This window comes from Myxocyprinus asiaticus, chromosome 38, assembly GCF_019703515.2.
Source record: "Myxocyprinus asiaticus isolate MX2 ecotype Aquarium Trade chromosome 38, UBuf_Myxa_2, whole genome shotgun sequence".
Classification (NCBI taxonomy): domain Eukaryota; kingdom Metazoa; phylum Chordata; class Actinopteri; order Cypriniformes; family Catostomidae; genus Myxocyprinus; species Myxocyprinus asiaticus.
In genome coordinates this window covers 29,993,778-30,016,609 of record NC_059381.1, presented here as the reverse complement: position 1 = coordinate 30,016,609, position 22,832 = coordinate 29,993,778, and the positions used below count along the sequence as shown (strand labels likewise).

Here is a 22,832-nt window from a genome sequence, read left to right as displayed (position 1 = left end):
TCTAAAGTGAAACTGCACAAGAGATACCCAGTGTGTGTGTGATAGAAACTGAACATAGCCTAAGAAAAAAATGGCTTTGAAATATTAAACTTAAGCATTCAGTTTGTTTTATATCTGTATGTATAGTGTCTAATAATGCATTGGCAATATACACTTACATTTATCTTGCCAATAAAGCTTGATATGAATTGAATCTGTCCATTTAGTCATATTATTAATAAAAGTCACTTTTAATTACCGCATGTCCACTGATTTTATGGTATGTAAACATTTACTTTTAATTAAAGATTTATACCTGTAAAAATGTGTCTAACTCTATCCATAAAAATAAAACATTTTAAAATGTTTGCATATATTTAAATAAATGATGACTAACCAATTTCTTGCAAGTTCTTTGAGGCAACGAATAAAGTAAATGTTAAGACTTTATAACAAGGTTCCATTAGTTAACAACATTAGTTAACATGAACTAACAATGAAACATTTTTACTAACTAACAATAACAAAGATTAATGACTGTTAAAACTTTGAAGCCATTTTTCCTTCGTTTCAGTGTTGCTGTAGTTACTGTGTTTTGGAATTGGAGGGCAGTGTACATTTACTATATTGCAGATGCATTTAAATTGATTAGCCACACTGCTGCATTAAAAAATATATATCTATTATTTGAACTTTCTAATACAAACAGATTTTCATGTGAAACTCTAATATAAGCTCTGACACTGTGAATTGAGCATTTGTGATGTATCTAAGCATTAAATGGTTAGATTACCCAAAAATGAAAATTCTCTCATCATTTACTCACCCACATGCCATCCCAGATGTGTATGACTTTCTTTCTTCTACAGAACACAAACAAAGATTTTTGGAAGAATATTTCAGCTCTGTAGGTCCATACAATGCAAGTGAATGGTGACCAAAACTTTTAAGGTTCAAAAAGTACATTAAGGCAGCATAAAAGTAAATTAACATTTATTCATTTGGCAGATGCTTTTATCCAAAGCAACGTAAAAAATGAGCAAGGATACAACATAAGCGATTCATCTTTAGGAGGCAGTAGTATGAAAAGTGCTGCATTACAATCTTTCAGTTGCAGAAAAATACTATCCAAGACAGAGACAGTTTTTTGAAGAGCGAGAGGGAGTTTCCTTCACAGATTCACAGAGTTGGTAAGGTCATTCCACCAATGAGGTACAGTGAAGCCAAAAGTCCAGGAAAGTGATTTGGTGCCTCTTTGTAATGGTACCACAAGGCGCCGCTCATTAGCAGACCACAGGCTTCTGGTGGGAACGTAGCTCTGCAGGAATTATTTTAGGTAAGCTGGAGCAGACCCAGTGACTGTTCTGTATGCCAGCAACTGGCAGCCAGTGTAAAGAGACAAGGAATGGGTAACATGCTCTCTCTTGGGTTTGCTGAAGACCAGACCTGCTCCTGCATTCTGGATCATTTGCAGAGGCCTAATTGCACATGCAGGAAGGCCAGCTAAGAGAGCATTACAGTAATCCAGTCTAGATATGGCAAACAAATGAACAAGGAGTTGTGTGGCATGTTCAGAGAGGAAGGGTCTTATCTTCCTGATGTTGTAGAGTGTAAATCTACATGATCGGGCTGTTTTTGAGATGTGGTCAGTGAAATTGAGTTGGTTGTCGATGGTTACCCCTAGATTTCTGACTGTTTTGGATGGTGTTATTGTAGATTAATTTAGGTTGAGTTGCAGGTGGTGTTCCTTCATGCAGGCCGAGATGTCTGCCAAACAGGCCAAGATTCGAGCAGTCACCATTGGGTCATTGGGCTGGAAAGACAAGTAGAGCTGTGTGTCATCGGCGTAGCAGTGGTAAGAGAACCCATGTGCTTAAATGATGGGTCCCAGTGATGTTGTATGTATAGAGAAGAGAAGTGGGCCAAGCACTGAGACCTGAGGTACCCCAGTAAGTTGCTGATGTGACTTCAACACCTCACCTCTCCAGGCTACCTAAAAAGACCTACCAGAGAGATAGGACTTGAACCAACCAAGCACAGTTCCTGTGATGCCCAAAGTAGAGAGTGTGGACAGGAGGGTCTGATGGTTGACTGTCAAAAGCTGCAGATAGGACCAGCAGAATAAGGACAGATGATCTGGAGAAATTAATCCACACGATAATCCATATGATAGGTTTGGGTGAGAAACAGATCAATATTTAAGTCTTTTTTTACTATAAATCCTACTTCCTGCCCAGTAGGTGGCAATATGCATAACGAATGTGAATCGGCAAAAAAAAAAAAAAAAAAGATTTGAAGGTAAAAGTGGAGATTTATAATAAAAAAGGACTTCTCACCCACACCTATCATATCGCTTGTGGAGATATAGATTAAACCACTGGAGTCATATGGATTACTTCTATGCAGCCTTAATGTGCTTTTGGAGCTTCAAAGTTCTGGCCACCATTCACTTGCATTATATGGACCTACAGATCTGAAATATTCTTCTAAAAATTTTTGTTTGTGTTCAGCAGAAGAAAGAAAGTTACACATCTGGGATGGCATGAGGGTGAGTAAATGATGAGAGAATTTTCATTTTTGAGTGAACTATCCCTTTAAAACATGCGGTTTACCTGCTATGAAGGTGAGGTGAGGAGATCTGCAGGCAGGAGAGAAGTGCAGTTTGATGACATTTAGTTTGCACTGCCATGGCTGAACAGATGGCTCATTATGGCTGCGAGTGCGCCTTCGTCCCTCACAGCGCTTGCTGTCTTTGTTTCCATGGAATTTGAAATGGGCTCTGACGAGGGTATTTACTCGTTCTGCTGGGGAAGAATTACTGCTGAACACATGGCCCAGGTTAGTCCCAGACCGGAGGAAGTGTGCTGATCCTCCTAGACTGCTGGGAGTAAGCACACCCCTGACAGCACTGAGGAGTGTTTAGAGTCGAGTCAAGAGTTATGTGTGTCATATATTTCCCAGTCTAGAGTTTAATTTACACTTATGTGTTGTAGGATGCATGGTTGTGCATTTTGTGTTGGTATTAGAATGCAGAATGCTGTGTAGTTTGAACCTACACCAGCACAATTTGATCACCTTTGAAGCTGCATATGGGTCTTCTGTGTCTACTCGGGTCATTCTCAGACAGGAAATGGTGCCATGTGTGCTAGAAAATTCAGGATGATTTTTATTTGATCATTTCATTTGAAAAGTTTACTGCTGAAATGTCAAGAAATCGTATTTCCCACATCAGGCCCAAAGTACAAAAGCCGTAACAAACATAGACACTTGGGGAGCACCATAGGGGGATGCTACCACCCCATTATTAACACTCAAAACTGATGAAATGAAATGTCTTTCATTCAGAAGGTTTATTAAATAAATGTTCTTATAATTAATCAAACACTGAAAAAATATTATTTATCTGTGTTATTTTCCTCTCAAAACCCAGTTCCAACCTGGTTTCATTGAGAATGGAATGTTACAGGGTTAAAGGTCAGTGCAAAAACTGATTAAAAAAAGTTTGTAACTAGTAAATATAATTGCATTAAAGCACATTGTTTACAATGTGTATTGTTGTGCTTTGTACCAAGACATTTTGATTTCTATAAACAATAAACAGTATTACTTTTCCCCTAATATAAATGTAAATGTAAACAAAATTAAATACTGAGAGAAATTTCTTTTTGAATCAATTGTTTAAACATGTTTATGATGTTACTCCTTTAAATATGACATCAGATAGATCAAACTAAATGCAAAATGTCACAGTATAACATGGTGGAACATAAGAGAAATTCTGCAATATACTGTATATACATATACACAGATGAGCCAAAACATTATGACCACTCACAGGTGAAGCAAATAACGTTGATCATCTCCTAACAAGGCCACATGTCAAGGTCTGGGTAGATTAAATGGTAAGCGAACAATCAGTTCTCATAGTCAACATGTTGAATGCAGAAGAAATGGGCAGGAGTAAAGACCTGAATGACTTTGACAAGGTTCAAATTGCTATTTGCCAGACAACTGGGTCAGAGCATCTCTGAAATGGCAAGACTTGTGGGGTTCTCCCGGTCAGCAGTGGTGAATACCTACCGACAGTGATCTGAGGAGGGACAAACCACAATCCGGCGACAGAGTTTTGGATGCCCAAGGCTCATCGGTGCACGAGGGCAATGAAGGCTATCCCGTCTGGTCCGATCCGACAGAAGGTCTACTGTGGCACAAGTTACAGGAAATTGTAATGATGGTTACGGGAGGAATGTGTCACCACAAACAGTGCATTGCACCCTGCTGTGCCGCAGACCGGTCAGAGTGCTCATGATGACCCCTGTCCACCGTCGAAAGCATCTACAATGGGCATGAGAGTGTCGGAACTGGACCGTCGATCAGTGGAAGAAGGTCGCCTGGTCTGATGAGACATGTTTTCTTTTACATCACGTGGACGGCCGTGTACGTGTGCCCTGTTTACCTGGGCAAGTGATGGCACCAGGATGCACTGTGGGAAGCCTGTGGGGGGAGTGTGATGCTCTGGGCAATGTTTGGCTGGGAAACCCTGGGTCCGGCCATTCATGTGGATGTCAATTTGACACGTGCCACCTACCTAAACTTCACTGTAGACCAAGTAAACCCCTTCATGGCAATGGTACTCCCTGATGGCAGTGGCCTCTTTCAGCAGGATAATGCACCCTGCCACACTGCACACATTGTTCGGGAATGGTTTGAGGAACATGATGAAGAGTTCAAGGTGTTGCCCTGGCCTCCAAATTCCCCAGATCTCAATCCGATTGAGCATCTGTGGGATGTGCTGGACCAACAAGGCGATACACAGCGGCTTCACCTCGCAACTTACAGGACTTGAAGGATCTGCTGCTAAGCTGGCTCGTACAAAAACGTACAACATTTACTCTCATAGAGAAAAATAAACGAACCAACAAACTATTGCACGTTTTCCTAAGTTTAACCCCTTACCCAAACCTAAACCATGATTTTAATAGGAAAATCAATGTAGTGTGCAACGGAAGAAAGAGAAACACCTGGGCTTGGAACAACCTTTTTTGAACAAGTCAAGTCGTATCTTAATATTTCACCATCTTGCACAAATGCTGCACTGAGTCTTTCCTTTAGCAGTACCATGAGACACATAAACCTGAGGTCTCAAACACAGAAGGGAAGTCAGTCAAACATGTCCTTATTCATGTTTAAACCTATGAAGTGTCCTTATACTGTATGTGCTTCATGCTCTTCATGAATTTTCTTAATTTCATGACAATCCTTTATCTCCAGCATTTTGGTTTCATCTCATTGTTTTGGGGGCATGAGATTATTTTCTTCTCTCTTGAGTGACCTGCCTGCTCAATAGCATCATTGGGAATCAATTTTCTGCATGGAGAGTCTTGACATTCAAACACAAAAGGGTAGAATGTGCCAATGGAAAGACACCTAGCGGGGGCCACAATTCTTCAGCACTATGGGGTTTATTCAATGAGAGGAGTCTTCAGGGACTTGTTCTAAAATGTTTATTAACAGTTTAAGGATTTAGACACCAACATATTTTGTCTCCAGAGATGTGTCTGACTACATCTGATTTTATCTTTCTAACAGAAACCAATTAACATGGTGTTTAAAAGGTAAGTGTACTGAAGGAATGCAAACATCTGGGAAACCAAAATGGACATTAAAGGGATAGTTTTATGGAAGTATATTAATGACAAATGATTTTGAAACAAAAAGCATGCGGAACTGCACTAACTGAAAAATAAACGCATTGCATTAACAGTGCTTGCATTTTTGGGGGATGTAATTTCATATGGTTGTATATTTAAGTTATGAATATTTCAATTGAAAACATTTCACACAAAATTTTATCATTCATCATGCCTTTTCTTTTTCAAAGACATTTGTCACTAAAATACTTCCATATAGTTTGCCTAAAAATGAAAATTCTGTCATAATTTACACACAGAAAAAGTTCTGAAGAATATTCATGTTGCTCTCTTCCATACAGTGTAAGTGGATGGGGATCCGAGGCTGTCAAGCTCCAATAAGTGAAAACAAAAGCAGTAAAGTATCATAAAAGTAGTCCATATGACTCATGCACTATATTCCAAGACTTTTGAAGACATATGATAGCTTTGTGTGAGGAACAGACTGAAATTCAAGTCCTTATTCACAAAATATCTTGCTTGACAGCTGTGGTCACAATAAACTTTCACTGTATGGAAATAAGCAACTTATACATTCTGTTATAAATAAATCTGTGTTCCACAGAAGAAGAAAAAAAGTCATACAGGTTTTGGAAGACATGACAGCGAGTAAATGATTACAAACTATACCTTTAATAGGCCTCAAAAAGAGCAAATTATGCATGTGTAACGCCCCTGTTCTACCCGCTCCGTATGGGACTCGAATTGGCATCTCCGGTATGGGAGGTGTATGCACTAACAAGGAAGCTAACGGCTACAGCATCTAATTTCAGTGGCTAGTGCACCTCTTGAGGTCAGGAGAGTGAGGTTTATTCACATTGCACAGCTATCTATCAGCTGGCCACCCTTACACTCACCCCCCTAAACCTCACTCCCATCTGGGTCACGGCACCATTGTAACGCTCCTGTTCTACCCGCTCCATACAGGACTCCAATCGGCGTCTCCGGCGTGGGATGCGGGTGTGCTAACAAGGAGGCTAAAGGTTACAGCCTCTAACGTCAGTGGCTAGTGCACCTCTTGAGGTCAGGAGAGTGAGGTTTATACACATTGCACAGCTACAGTATCTATCAGCTGGCTCCCGTTACACATGCATGGTCAAAAAGTTTAGTTTTTGCAGTAAAACTTTAGAATGGAGAAGACTTGGTGTGCTTAGATGGTATGATTGTTGATGCCAGGTGCGTCTCGAAAACAGCTGATCTCTGGAGATTTTCGTGCTCTACAGTCTCTAGAGTTTACAGAGATAAACAAAACCCATCCAGTGAGTGTCAGTTCTGTTGGTGAAAGCATATTGGTAATTAAAGACATCAGAATGTGTTTAATTAGAGCAGTCAGGCAACAAATATTCCGGTAACAAAAAAAAAAAAGAAAGAACAAAAAAAAAAAAAAAAAAAGAATGCCATGGTACACACAACAGCTACACATAAACATGTCCAAAACAACCTGACAATACCATGGTACTTTTTGTTGGTGTAACCTCAAGTTCCTCTTAAAGAACTATCCCTGCAGTTGAGATAAGCGAATTGAACCGTACTGCATTCAATAGCATAGAACTGTACACATTTCCATGTTGTTGTTTCATCATGACACGGCGGGTGGCTTCTGAGAGCCGAAGATGCAATGTGTGCGTTTGCTGACATCTAGAGGCTCATCAGTGTAATTACACGAGCATTTAAATGGGGGGAAGATTCCGTAAAAAGACAAAAGAAATGTGCAAATCTCTGAAGTATACATGATTTATAAGGTGGCTTTTGCGACATAGATGTTATAAGGGGAAAGGGAACAAACGGACAAATCAGTCCGTTTCATATTTGAAAGTACACAGTAAAGTCTATTGTATAATTTAAATACAATTGTATAGTTTAAATGGTCGTGTAGCTAATGTAGCTTTTTGTCTGCAGTTGTATTTATTTATAATTCCAGACTTTAATTCTATACATTTCATATGTAAATTAATTGCCAATGCAACGGTTTGTGACAACATTTCTCTGAATCATTTTATCTTTCGCGAAAAATCAGGACCTCCGCGTCGCCGTAGCTGCCGTAAGAAAGATGGCGACTTTCACAGAACACGAGGATTCGCCTGAACAAGTGAGACTTTTTGTATTATAACATATCAGGCGTTAATGAACAGTTTTATGTGCAAATATATTTTAAGACACTTTTAAAGTACACCTAATTGCTTGTTTGTAAAATAATTAAAATGCCTTTAAACTGTTATACAAACTAGGGTAACAATTTACACTTAGGTTCCATTTGTTAACGGTAGTAAATGCATTAGGTATAATTAACTTACAATGAACAATATATTTTTTTACAGACTTTATTACTCTCGGCTAATGTTTATTTATAAAGATACAATTGTTCATTGCAAGTTTACGTTAACGGTGGATTTAGTAATTATTTTTTTTTTTTCCATCATCATTTCATTCATCATTTAAAATCAATAGTTTTCAGTGTCAGATGCCATTGTAGAAATGTAGTGTTCACAGTCAGCCATGATTACTTTAATTAGTGAGGGAAAGTGTTCAATAACAGGACGGTTACTGAGATTAAGCGAGAAGTATTCAGCTGGTCATGTGATCACAACATGGCAGCCCCCATGAGTGGACCCTCTCCATGTAGAATAAAACAGCTTTTAGAAGGTTACTGATATGACTAGAGTCTTCATCTCATGTGTGTGTTCATGATTTTATACATATGTTGAAAATTATGATTCATTTATTTAGGAGTACAACTTTTTTAATGAGGAAAAAATAAAACTGATTGCACTTTTGACATACACAACTTTTCAATTAAAAGTAGATGTTTAAATTAACATTAACCAAGATTAATAAGTACTAAAAAAAAAACTATTGCTCATTGCTAGTTCATGTTAACTAATATACAACTTTTTGGTAAAGTTGTTCCAAAACTAGTATTTAATCAAGACTGTCAGTTTGTGCTTTTCTGTGTGAACTGAATGCAGTGCTGCTGTCTGATGTGTATCTTAGACGTTGTTATCAGATGTGTTTTGGCGTTTTACAGGAGGAGATTGCAGAAGAACCAAAAGCACCAAAGATACGAGAAACACCAGAGGACATCAAACAAGAGGCGATTGTCAACACACTTGCATTTCATCCCAACCAAGACATCCTTGCAGCTGGAGATATAGATGGAGATATATATCTGTAAGTGTTTATTGCTCAGTCACAGATATCTTTAAAAAACAAACACACAACTAGTATGAGAGGACAGAGAGTGTTGGGGAAAAAGCTGCAGAGAAGGCGACATAAAAAGTGGCACGTATTACCATTTCTCATCATAGTCTAAAAATGATTTTTTTTGTATTGCTGAGCCCAGTTGCCTAGAAGCAGAAAATCTGAGTCATGGTTTTACTTGTCTGCAGATATTCATACTCATGCACCGAAGGAGAAAACAAGGAGCTCTGGTCATCAGGACATCACCTCAAGTCCTGCAGGAAAGTGGTCTTCTCCGGTGATGGACAGAGTCAGTATCTGCAGCACTTCGATTCATTCAAATGTTCAGATTTATGCTATTTGAGTAACTGATCAACTGATAAATGAAGCATGTCTTTGCATTGACTGATTGTGGAAAGTTTATAGATAATGAAGGAATTACCAGTGATTTATGTTCTCTCTGTTTTTACAGAATTGTTCAGTGTGTCTAAAGACAAAGCTATTCACATTATGGATGTGGAGGCTGGAAAACTGGTGACGCGCATCCCGAAAGCTCACAAGTACCTGATATTCCTCCTGATTTTTATGAAGCCACATTTTGCAGTCTTAAAGTTAGTAAGTTATTATTAGCAAAGTAGACTAACATTTGTCCTTGTCACTTTTTCAGGATGCCCATCAATGCTCTGCTGGTGGTCGATGAGAATGTATTTGCGACAGGAGATGATGAGGGCATGTTAAAGGTTTGGGACCTGAGGAAAGGAACATCGTTCATGGATCTGAAGCATCATGAGGATTATATCAGTGAGATTACTGTTGACCAGGCCAAGAGAACATTACTTACTTCCAGGTACAGTTAAAATGTGAATTAAAGTGTTTAGTAATGACTTTGTTTCAGATGACTTGATGTAGTTTAACTTCAATTTTTTTTTTTTTAAACAAATATACAGTGGCCTCAAAAAGTTTCTGGACACTTAAAAATGTAAGAATGCTGTTGCATTAAATAACTAAAGATCAAACCCTTTGACTTCTGCAAACAAATGATACTAGACATTTCCTTAGAACTAACTTCACTTTTCTGAGCTATTTTTGGAATGACTTTTAACCAACTGGTCTCAAGGTGATTTTTAGTGGATGTATGAAGGCAGATGCCCTCAATTTCTCAGAGTAACCAATCACAGGCTTATGGACAAGTGTCTAAACAGTGACTGTCTTCACTTTGATCTATTGTTTTTTATCATTTAAAGCCTAACAAACTTATTTTTGTGAATCTTAATTTAAAATAAATTTCACATGGTTTGATATTTTGTTATCTAAAGGAATGACATTAAGACATTTTTAAGTTTGGCTCTAAATACTTTTTGGGGCCACTTCTTGCCTTGCTTCAGAAGTCTGGTCTTGTTCATGTGATGTGTGAGCAATGAAATGTGATTTGACAATGTTTTTTAGGGGTGCACCAATACCACTTTTTCTCTCCCTGCCCGATTCCAATACCTGATCTTCTCGGCAGTTCTCTTTGCACATTTATTTTTTTTTTAAACATGAATCTGGACTTTAATTTTGTTCACTTTATTTGTAATAGGCTATAAGTCCAGACAATTATTTTTTGGAACTCCATAAACTTAAATATTGTTGCAATTTGTAAACAATAATAATAATTATTATTATTTGTTAACTTCAAAAAATTTATTTTACAATAGTGAAATGTATATAGTCTTGCCTTCTTAACAATAAAACCCTCAGGCTTTAATTTTGGCGGAATGCACCAGGAAGTCCTTTGAGTGAGTGTATGTAGCCTCGCTCACACTAGTTTAATACACTTCTTATTCAAAATCTAGTAAAATACTCCTCCAGTCCAGTGCAATTCTTGATGCATGTTATAAGCTAACTGAACTATTGAGCATGTACATCTGAGATGTTGTTCATTGATAGAGCTCACATATTGCTTGCCGCTTTGAGAGCTGAACTGAGTTCACTGAAATGCGCTGCGCATGCAGACTATATACTGTATTTACTAATTAAATGCAGCCTTTTGCGATTGACAAGGCTATTGTTTGTCTATAAGAGACTTTGGGGAAAAAATGCACAAGTCATATGAACTACTTTTAATGGTGCTTTTATTGTTCTTTTATGTCATTTTTGTAGCTTGACATTAGCTACCATGACTAACACAAACAGTATCGGATTGGGTTCAGACTCATCGGACCAATACCCGATCTTGTTAAAAATGTCAGTTTCGTAGCCAATACCGATCCAGGTATTGGATCGGTGCATCGCTAATATTTTTATGTGTAGGTGTATTTATGTTGCTTTTGGTTTTGAATTTTAGTGGTGATGGAACTATGGGTGTATTCAATATAAAGAGACGAAGATTTGAACTACTTTCTGAATTCCAAAGTGGAGATCTCACCTCTGTTTCCATAATGAAGGTGAGTATATGCATGTTTAGAGTGTTTATTATTAATGATTATTATTGTAAATGTCTTAGCTTTGGGGCCTGGGTAGCTCAGCGAGTATTGACGCTGACTACCACCCCTGGAGTCACGAGTTCGAATCCAGGGCGTGCTGAGTGACTCCAGCCAGGACTCCTAAGCAACCAAATTGGCCCGGTTGCTAGTCACATGGGGTAACCTCCTCATGGTCACGATTAGGTGTTCTCGCTCTCAATGGGGCACGTGGTAATTTGTGCGTGGATCGTGGAGAATAGCATGAGCCTCCACATGCTGTGAGTCTCCACATGCCACCCGGATTGAGGTGAGTAACCGTGCCACCACGAAGACCTACTAAGTAGTGGGACTTGGGCATTCCAGATTGGGAGAAAAGGGGATTCATTTAAAAAATAAATAAAAATAAATGGCTTAGATTTTATATGTGTAACGAATTTGGTAGTATAAATATACACGGGATGGGTTAAAGTGCCCGCGTACCTCCACCAATATATGTAGGGAAACAGTATGTGTGAGCTAGGAATTAAATTAAACTGTCCATATTCTACATTATTGTATAAGGGAATTTACAATGGAATTAGTCGCATTCAACAACCATTATAAATTAGATAAATGACAAATAATTAGATTATTTGTCTGAATAAAATTCTCCACCATTAAAATGGTAATACAACGTCTCGTTGTATCTGCTCACAATTTCTATTGTAAGGAATTAGCTTTAATAAGGGAATTATGATTAATTCTCTTATTGGAGTCATATTATTCTCATGGCTTATTGAAAATATTACACATATTTAGGTACAGCTTTGAAGCAAAATCTTTAAAAAAAGAGGGATGAGATTATTTATCAAAATATACCACAGTCAAATTATCTTTAAAAGGGGAATATGAATAATTAATCATAACTCGTTATTATCAATTATAAATATTTGGATCAGTTAATAGAATTAACTTGTTGTAGCTGAATTAACATTACAGTCAATTACTCTGTTCGTCCAGCGAACACTCAGTATTGATCGTCTATCAACTCTCAGAAAGGATATTTTTCGTGGCCACAGAAAAATAACTCTTTCTTAGAATGTAGCTGTGATCAAATCGTTAAATTGACGTTGATTTACAAGCAGACCAGAATCAACTTGCAAGAATGTACACAAAAGCTTTAACTAAATCATAAACGCATAACTAATCTAAACAAACACATGCACACAAATCACGCATACATGGGAAATGGAAAAGTGAATGAAAACGGAACAGAACAGGGGAATGAAGCTGTGAAAAGAGTCATTTAACCATCTGAAAGAACCATCAGTTTCTTACTTCAACACGCCTTTGTTAACAAAGGGGTTCATGGCTTATACTAAACCTCTGTTTAGGTAGTTAATTGTACGATACTTGCAATGCCTTGGCGGTTGAGAGAGCGCCCGGATGCAGTCTCAGGAGAAAGTCTTGATGGTTCCTTGAGTCGATGGTGTTGAAGTTGCAATCAATTTCTTCCGTGTTGAATGAAGAAATGATGATGAACTTGTGGTATTAGTTTGACTCCGTTATGGTCGAGGAAGTTACACATGGTTTGATGTGTTAAGGCCTGCCGGCCCATGACCTCGTAGTCGGACTGGGTGTTCCCGGTCCCACACGAGCAGCAACCATGAGCAAAAGGGAGAAAGAGAAGACAGAGAGAGGGAGGTCACTCTGATAGTGCCCTTTAATTCCTGAGGGTGGTCACTCCTCTCGAGTTTGGCTTGACCAATGAGAAAGGTGCAATTTTCCAGCGGGAAAATTTCCTTTGTTTGGAAGTTGACTCATTTGCATGATTGGAGTAAGCTAGCAGTTTGTGCCCCTTTATGCTCTGATTAATATAACAAGCATACAATGGCTGCTATACGCCAATGTTTAGGGCATCATACAAGGATTAATTTGATAGGAAGCATGATACCAACAATTTTACATTATCTAGTGGTTCTGTCATAAAGCATGCACAAAATGATATACAGTACAAAAGACACTATACGAGACAGTAATAATAATACACACAATGTCCTGTGGATATGTATGTTCATTTATAGAACAGTTTGTCTATAAATTAATGAAGAAAGGTCTGTTTTATGGGCTTTATGTGTCTTTCCTATGGGAAATGGAGTGAGTTTACTTTACTCACATTCCTTTGCTTTTGCCTGTGGCTACCTTCCCCCACCTGGAATGTCTCTGAGGTCCACTAGTTTTTGGACCAGTGTCAGCAAAGGGGGAGTAAGAGCTGATAATGATTAGTGGGAGAGCAGACATCTCGGAGTCTGCTTGGGCCTACTTGGACCTTTGCTTGTTACTGTCTTGATTATTAATTAAATAATGAATAATTGTTTGTCTGATTGGTTCAGATGCTACATGTGTATATGTTTGTTATATATTTATATATAAATATCATGGCATTTTGAAAGTGTACTTTCCAGGAAATTTCAGTAGTTAAAAAAATATAGCCTTAATTAACTAATCACTAAAAGTGCCTATGAAAGCACTCAACTTTTAGATCTATTTCCGTTTGCATCAGAATTTTCAGTTTATATTGTGTTCTTTGCAGTGCTTTAAGAAATAGTTCACCCAAAACTTAGGATTCTCTCATCATTTACTCACTCTCATCCCAACCCAGATGTGTATGATTTTCTTTCTTCTGCAGAACACAAACAAAGATTTTTAGAAGAATATCTCAGCTCTGTAGGTCCATACAGTGCAAGTGAATGGTGGCCAGAACTTTGAAGCTCCATAAAGCATATAAAGGCAACATAAAAATAATCCATATAACTCGAGTGGTTAAATCCATGTCTTCAGAAGCAATGTGAGAAACGGATCAATATTTAAGTAATTTTGTACTATAAATCTTCACTTTTACTTTCATATTCTTTTGTTTTTGGCAGTTTGCATTGTGTGCATATCGCCACCTAATGGATGGGGAGGAGAAGTTATTATCTGGGATGGCATGAGGGTGAGGAAATGTTGAGAGAATTCATTTTTGGGTAAACTATCCCTTTAATGATTATAACCAGTCGCAGACATGCTAGTTGTGCGCATAAATGCAAAGCATTTCAGTGATGACCAGCAGTCTTATTGAACGCGTTTTAAGCAGCCTGATCCACAGATGTGTGTTTCAAATTTCACTTTTCTTCGCTGTGGCACACAAAATAAGCGCTGAAGAAACATCACCTGGCAAAAAAAAAAAAAGCTTTAGAACTAAAGCTAAGTGTTTTGTGTTTTTCAGGATGTCGCAGCACTCTTTTAATTGAAATTAAAATCACATTTACAATATCAAGGGAAATTAACTATTATTTATATATGTCGAAGCAGCCATAGTTCATACACAATATGGTTAGTTATTTTGTATATTTTTGCTCTGCCAATGAAAATACTTCATCTACAACAAAGAAATTAAATTCTGTGTATCAAGCACAGACAAGTGAAGTACAGACACACCTCTTGGCCAATCGGATTATTTGAATAGAGATATTGTGGAATAGTTTATTTACAATCTTTTTTCTTTGCCACACAGCGAGGCCGTAAAGTTGTCTGCGGTTCCAGCGAGGGCACAATATACATTTTCAACTGGAATGGTTTTGGTGCCACCAGTGATCGTTTTGCACTTCAGGCGGAATCTGTGGATTGTATCGTTCCCATTACAGACAGTATACTGTGTGCTGCCTCTATGGATGGAGTAATCAGGTGAGGCACATGTAGAATAAGAATTGTTCCTTTTATTATGTTACATTGTTACTGTCCTTGTTCCTGTTATAATCTTTCTTTGGGTATTTTTCCTAATTAGAAAATATGACCATAATAAAAGACAACATTATCATAGTTGTCAGTTAAAGGGAATTAAAGTTTCAATTCTGAGCCATTTAAATGAACATTTTCAGTGTTCAGGAGGGTTTTAGGCCCTTTCCATTTTCAAAAATACATGCATGTTATGCCATTGACCGATGTGAGTCCAAATCACTTTTCTACCTACACCGAACAGCCACAACATTAAAACCACCTGCCTAATATTGTGTAGGTCCTCCTCGTGCCACCAAAACTGCACCAACCCGCATCTCAGAATAGCATTCAATAGCATCTTACCACAGTTGTACAGAGTGGTTATCTGAGTTACCTAAGACTTTGTCAGTTTGAACCAGTCTGGCAATTGAAGAGAGATGTCAACAGAGAATTGCCCGAAAGGTTCGAACTGACAAAGTCTACGGTAACTCAGATAACTGCTCTGTACAATTGTGGTGAGAAGAATAGTATGTGGGTTGGCGCTGTTTTGGTGGCACGAGGGAGACCTAAAGAATATTAGGCAGGTGGTTTTAATGTTGTGGCTGATCTGTGTATTTTGCTGATATAGTCTTGCCCTAAACAATTGTCTTTGAGCAATGTCAAGCAGGTAAGGATCCCCCTCCTCAAAAACACCAATTTAACCCCTGGCTACAGGGTCAGGTTTTGATAGTTTCACAGAGCCTCACTGTTTACACTTTGTTTACACTAATGGCTTATAGTTGTCTCTGCATATTAAGCTGGGAAAGGAGGAAGTATTTTAACATAAAAAATTACATACAGTGGCAAAAAGTATGTGAACCCTTTGGAATGAATTTTTCTGCATTCATTTGTGGCAAAATGAGATCTCATCTTCATCAAATTCACAAGTATAGACAATGTACTTAAGCTAATAACACACAAACAATTATAATCTTTCATGTCTTTATTGAAAACATCCCATTAAACATTCACATTGCTGTGGAAAAAGTAAGTGAACCCTTGGATTTAATATCCGGTTGATCCTCCTTTGTTAGCAATAACCTCAACCAAGCATTTCCTGTAGCTGCGGATTAGACCCGCACAACATTCAGAAGGAGTTTTGGACCATTCTTCCTTACAGAATTGCTTCAGCTCAGCCATATTCTTAGTATGTCTGGTGTGAAGCCGTTTAAAGCTATTTTTCTAGCTATAGTAGTGTAATAGTAATCTGAGGGATCATGTAGTGCTGTTGAATGAAAACACTGACTGACGGCGACTCACTTCACCACACCCAGCTCACATTACACACAAAAATGGCCTTTTGCCACCACCTGCTGGCTAAAATTTGTAATTTCAAAATTAAAGGTAAAGAGACAGATAACTTTTAACACACATGTACCGCTCTTACACTTTAGTTTAGAATGGTACGAACGCAAGCGGAGTGATACACACAGTGAAGCGTCGGAGTGCTGATGGTGTGAGATCATCAGTAGTCATGGAACGTCTCTCGTCCAAACAGATTCGAGGACTGGAACTGACTGTTGTATATTTCAGCAATATCCCATGAACAAGAGTGCGATATGGCCCTACATCAGTACTGCTGTGATTTGGCCGCAGGCACAAGGCCGCAGGCCAAGTGCCGTAGGTAATCACAGCAGTGCTGATTTAGGGCCATAAAGCACGATTGCGAGTGTGATGTTGCTTATATACAACAGTTCAATGAACGTAAATGTAAAAAAATCATGAAAAACTGAGTACGGTCATAAAAAAGGCATTTGTGCATGGAACTACTTTCTTACATGACGGATCAGAATCCGCTGTTGCTGGTTCAAACCAAATGATGCGTCCAGTCCTCTCAGAAAGCACCTTGAGTTTGAGTAATTAATCACTGTTGTGTCGCTCAGCTGTGATGAGCCTTAATCCTGAAGTTGTTAGTTTAAAGCTGTTTAAAGATATTTCCTAGCTTTAGTAGTGTAGCAGTAATCCGAGCGATCACATAGTGCTGATGAATGAAAACACTGACTGACTGACTCGCCTCAAGTCACCTAACTGGCTCATATTACACACAAAAATGGTCTTTTGCTGGATAAAATCTGTAATGTCACAAAAATAAATGTAAAGAGACACATATAGCTCTTAACACATGTGCCAGGGGTCCTCAATATGCGGCCCGCACTAAAGGCCTGTTTGCACCAAATCTGTGATGATTATGTGAGACAAACTTCTGAGGAAAGGTCTATACATACAGTTTGTAAAAAAAAATAAAAATGAAAAACAATTTCACCTCTGTACAGTAGATGGTGCTTTTGCTGCTCTACAAACATTTATACCATTCTCATGCCTGCACCTTCAGCTGTTAGAGATTAATATATTGAATGCGGTTAAAGCATTCATTTACCTAATTTGGCATTACTGTTTCATTATGTTCTTTCCATGGTGTTGATGCATTCTGGGGAGTATATAATCTGTTTATGCGAGTGAGAGGAGTAAAGAGTGCTGTTGCATAAATATACGTCCTATTCATATTTGCACATGTATTTTGCAACAAGTATATTCCAAACGGACTCCCGAAGCCAACTACTCTTTTTTTTTTTTTTTTTTTTTTTTTTTTTTATAATGCCTGGATAATATAACACAAGGTACTGTGACACAAATACATGTGGAATAGTGCACATTAAGAATAACATTGTACAGAAAAAAATATGCTGAATTATTGCAATGCTTTGTTATATTCTTAAGAACAATAACAATATTAATGCTAATAGGTCTAATAATTGAATCTGCAATTAGGAAAAATGCAGGAGATCCCGTTTGGAGATGAGCAGGAACAGTTGACACAAGGTGATCTAGATAGGTTGTTGTTTTTTTTTTTTTTTTAAAGGCAAGGTTTTGTAGTTTTGTGTATCTATATACAAACAGAATGTTCATAATTGTTTGAATAAATAAAACAGGCTATTAATACTGAGAAAAAGAACTAATATATATATATACACACACACACACACACACACACACACACACACACAGACACATATATATATATATATATATATATATATATATATATATACATTAATGCGTGACTCTTTTAATAAAAACAATAATAGTAATAATAGCAGCAGCACCAAAAATGTCATTACATCGATGGCCGTGGCCCTTGACTTTGTATTGTTGACAGAATTTGGCACTTTACAAAATAAGTTAAATGTTCTCTTGTCAGTCAGAACATATAGTCTTTACTAATACATGTTATTTTCCATATTTAGTAAAAAAAAAAAAAAAAAATTTTTAAAATGTTTTTAAACCATTTTATAAATTATTGCATGCAAGAATATAATTCATTGAGTCATTAGCTTCTCTACTGTTAGCAAAACATTCTGAGGTCTCTCATCCTCATCACTAGCCCTTGTGGAAGAGACCTGTTTCTGTGAAAATTTTATCTGTGATCTATATTTAAAAAAATATCAGATTTTGCTATAATTTAACCTTTTAATACAAATTTGCTTAGTCATTAGCTTCTCTACTGTTAGCAAAATATGTAAAGTTTTATTATAATAAAATAAATTATTAATAAATGTTCTTAAACATCGATTTAAGTGTATTTGTTCTTCAATACATTTTTATACAGCTAAAGTTGGTGTGCTAATAGCCTTGACTTGAGTGTATCAAAATTTTTAATGCTGTCAAAGTGATTAGACTGTAACATGTTCAACAGGGTAAATCAGGTTGACGGAATGCTCTCATATTTATATTAGCAGCCACTAATTTGCGTAAATAATGATTTAAGTGCTTGAGGGTGGACGGAAGGATCTTATAAATTTTTTTTAATGGAATTTAACTAAAGTGTGAATGGAATTGTCATTACAGCAACTTTTTTATCATTGCTGAAACACATAAAAATACCTTATAGATTTACACAGCCAAGAAACTTTACCAATTATTAAATATGGCAGTTATGATCATTTATCCTTATACCAGTCATTACACATAAACCTTTTTTAAAACAGTTTGGGGTCATCTGAAAAACACAAAAAAAACAAGGTGTGAAATTGGTAGGTGTGTTTCGGTAATGAGATAAATTGTTTATTTTTTTATCAAATTTGGTGAGTAATGATTATTTTTTTAGAGCACCTAATAAAGGTTGGCAAGATTTTTGGCCACAATTTTGTGTTACGGTAATGAGAATTTTTCTGGACGTACTCTCCCAAAATGTGGAAAAATGTTCCAAAAGAAAAGAAACTAAATCGTTAACTTAAAAAAAAAACTCTTGTGTGGCCTGGTTGAAATCAGTTTTTTGTAAGAATTACCCATTTAGGGTCATTGTCCTGCTGCATCACCCAACATCTATTGAGCTTCAGCTGGCGCACAGCCACACTGACATTATCCTGTAGGATATCTTGATAAACTTGGGAATTAATTTTCCCCTCGATGTTGTCAAGCGGTCCAGGCCCCGAAGCAGCAAATCAGCCCCAAATCATGAAGCTCCCTCCACCATTCTTCACCGTTGGGATGGTGTTTTCATGTTGGTTTGCAGTGCCTTTTTTACGCCATATGTAGTGCTGCGTGTTCTTTCTAAACAATTCAACTTCAAACTTCAGGCACGCAGCAATGTTTATGTTGGAAAGCTGCGGCTTCATTCGTGGTGTCCTGCCATGGACACCATGCCTGTTTAATGTTTTCCATATAGTAGACTCACGAATAGAGATGCTAACCAGTTCCAATGATTCCTTCAAGTCTTTAGCTGTCACTCTAGAGTTCTTTTTTACCTCATTGAGTATACTATATAGTATTACTCAGGTGTGCCCTTTGAGTCATCTTGGCTGCATGGCCACTTCTTGGGAGAGTAGCCACAGTACTAAATCATCTCCATTTATAGACAGTTTGTCTAACTGTGGACAGGTGACTATCTTTGCTCTTCGTGATAACTTTGTAACCCTTTCCAGCTTTATGCAAAGCAACCATTCTTGATCGTAGGCCTTATGAGATCTTTTTTTTTTTTTTTTGCAAGGCATGGTCCATGTCAGCAGATGCTTCTTGTGAATAGCACCAATAGCTCTAACCCACACCTCCAGTCTCATTTTACTAATTGGATGCCAGGCTTACCACTTCCTGACTCTAATTTGCTTTTGTTGATGTCATTATCCTAGTTGTTCACATAATTTTTCCAACCTACACTGTGAATGTTTGACTAATGTGTTTAATATGACAAAGAACAATACAATAATTTGTAGTGTTATAAGTTAAAACCGATTGTGTTTGTTCATTATTGTAACTTCGATGAATATCAAACCAGATTTTAAGACAAATTTATACATAAATGCAGGTAATTCCAAAAGGTTCACATACTTTTTCTTGCCACTGTGCTTCAGCTTTAAGATGAAATCAGTAAAACTCATTTTAAAGGGTTTTCTTCATTCTGCAGGGCAATAAGTATCTTACCCAACCGTGTGGTTGGCAGTATCGGACAACACGTCGGAGAGCCCATTGAGGAGATTGCCCGCTCTAGAGACACACGTTTCCTGGCTAGCTGTGCTCATGACCAGCTGATTAAGTTCTGGGACATCTCCAGCATTCCTGATATGAAAGTGAATGATTATCGACGGAGAAAGAAAAAAGATGGGTTCCTCAAAGCTCTAAGTAATAAGGCTTTTGATACAGGACAAAATTTCTTTGCTGGACTTTTGGACACAAATGAGAAAAATGGTAAAGGAGAAGAGGAGGAGGAGGAGGAGGAGGAGGAGGTGGAAGGTGACAGCGACAGTGGAAGTGACTGAAAACAGACTTGTTGAAGACAGTGTACTTTATTATTGCAATATTGTTTTGCAATGTTGCCATTTGTCATGTATATTTAATGTCGAAGTTCAGATCAGTTTCTCATAAACTTGATTGACAAGTTTTATAAAAGCATACAAGATCTGGCGAAACTTTTATTCACAAATTACAGTCCATCTTTTCATGCAGTAGCTTTAGAAAGGTGTGGCAGTGGCACAGGATAAAAGCTGATTGGCTATACCAGGCTGACTTTAATAGACTGAAATTCCCTGCCATGTTGAGGCAAGGAAAAGGAAGCAGCACCATCATTATCAATCATTAGAGTTTGTCTATTCTTGATCTCTTCTGTCAGAAGAACAAGGAAGGCCTTGGCAACATCATCAGCCCTGTAAATAAAAATGCAATGACATGAGTATGCAAGACTCATCATAAAGCATCATTCCTACTATGCAGTACATTGTCATGTTCCCATCATCATATACACTGATCAGCTACAATATTAAAACCACTGAAAGGTGAGGTGAATAACATTTATTATCTCATTACAATGGCACCTGTCAAGGGGTGGGATATATTCGGCAGCAAGTGAACAGTCAGTTCTTGAATTTAATGTGTTGGAAGCAGGAAAAATGGGCAAGCATAAGGATCTGAGTGAATTTAACAAATTGTGATGGCCAGACGGCTGGGTCAGAGCATCTCCAAAACGGCAGGTGTTGTGGGGTGTTCCCAGTATGCAGTGTTTAGTACCTACCAAACGTGGTCCAAGGAAGGACAACCGGTGAACCGGCGACAGGGTCATGGGTGTCCAAGGCTTATTGATGCGCATGGGGAGCGAAGGCTAGCCCGTCTGCTCCGATCCCACAAAAGAGCTATTGTAGTACAAATTGCAGAAAAACCTAATGCTGGCCATGATAGAAAGGTGTCAGAATGCACAGTGCATCGCAGCTTGCTGCGTATGGGGCTGCATAGCCACAGACCGGTTCAGAGTGCCCATGCTATTTTTAGTTGTTAATGATGTAATACAGTCAACAGGAACGCATATTTTATTAACTCTAACAACTAACCCAATCCCAACCCTAAACCTATCCATCAGTGGAGTAAAAATTTTATTAGAGAGAAATGTTTCCATGGGACTAGAACCTGTATCTTGCAAGTTGTTAGCATAAAGCGCCATCAGTAGCAGCAAGGAAAAGTAAACCCGTCTGAATTGACGCAAAAATGCCTGGGCAATAGTGCTTGTCAGTGACCATGTTTAGATGCACTTAAGAAAAAGGGTTATTCCAGGGTTTTTGCAGAAAGCGGAGTTCTGAAACATCATGTAAACGAGAACACAGATTTCCTTGCGCCATTTAAGGGATTAAGAGAAAGCAGTTTAACACATCTTTCTCCCGGAGAATGCTGCTTATGTGGCCATGTAAACACATTAGCGGTGTTCTAACAGGTTTTTGAAAAGTGCGCATGTGCATGGAACAGACCAAAATTCAAGGCCCAAAGTATTAATTCAAGGTTACGGCCAACAACATTTTCATATTATTATGTTTATTGATATTCTTCCAAATAACTTGAAAGCCATATCGAACCTTGAAAATGACTCGTCCATTACCACCATTATCCTTCCTCATACAGTACGTTCTAGAGCCAGAAATGTTCCCCTGACCACTCCACCCTGTAACGGCCACCTTAATACTCAGTTTATGGATGGATGGATGGATAGAGCAAGCGATAAAATCATACCTGGTTTATGGCAACAGTTTGCTCCAAGTCATTTTCATTGCAGAACCCCTGCGTTGTTCCATATAATGAGAATTTGGCCAAATCTTTCCACAATTTTCTGAAAAACTCCTGTAAAAGATAATGTGAAGTATTCAAAGAATATAGAATTCAGTATATTGACTGAGTTTGGGCTACTTGTGAACATCCTTGGCACAAGTGTTAGAGAGGAAATATTTAGACACAGAGAACTGAGTAAAACCAGAGTCAACATTGGTGTCGCATTTACAAGGTGGAGGACTTT

General features: G+C 37.9%; 1 protein-coding gene across 1 annotated transcript; it reads left to right on the top strand.

The window, feature by feature from the left end:
* The first annotated feature begins 7,597 nt into the window (after window positions 1-7,597).
* Window positions 7,598-21,893, top strand: wdr55 (WD repeat domain 55). The gene is made up of 8 exons (XM_051678098.1): window positions 7,598-7,758; window positions 8,695-8,837; window positions 9,056-9,156; window positions 9,319-9,406; window positions 9,514-9,693; window positions 11,173-11,272; window positions 14,826-14,995; window positions 20,469-21,893. The coding sequence occupies exons 1-8, from the start codon at window positions 7,720-7,722 to the stop codon at window positions 20,818-20,820; spliced, it is 1,173 nt and encodes a 390-aa protein (XP_051534058.1). The 5' UTR covers window positions 7,598-7,719; the 3' UTR covers window positions 20,821-21,893.
* The last annotated feature ends 939 nt before the right edge of the window (window positions 21,894-22,832 follow it).

Excerpts from the sequence above, each read along its gene's own strand:
- wdr55 (XM_051678098.1), top strand. The coding sequence starts at position 7,720 with ATGGCGACTTTCACAGAACACGAGGATTCGCCTGAACAA. Across the intron at positions 7,759-8,694 it reads ACGAGGATTCGCCTGAACAA|GAGGAGATTGCAGAAGAACC; the intron begins GTGAGACTTTTT and ends GGCGTTTTACAG. Across the intron at positions 9,694-11,172 it reads AGAACATTACTTACTTCCAG|TGGTGATGGAACTATGGGTG; the intron begins GTACAGTTAAAA and ends TTTGAATTTTAG.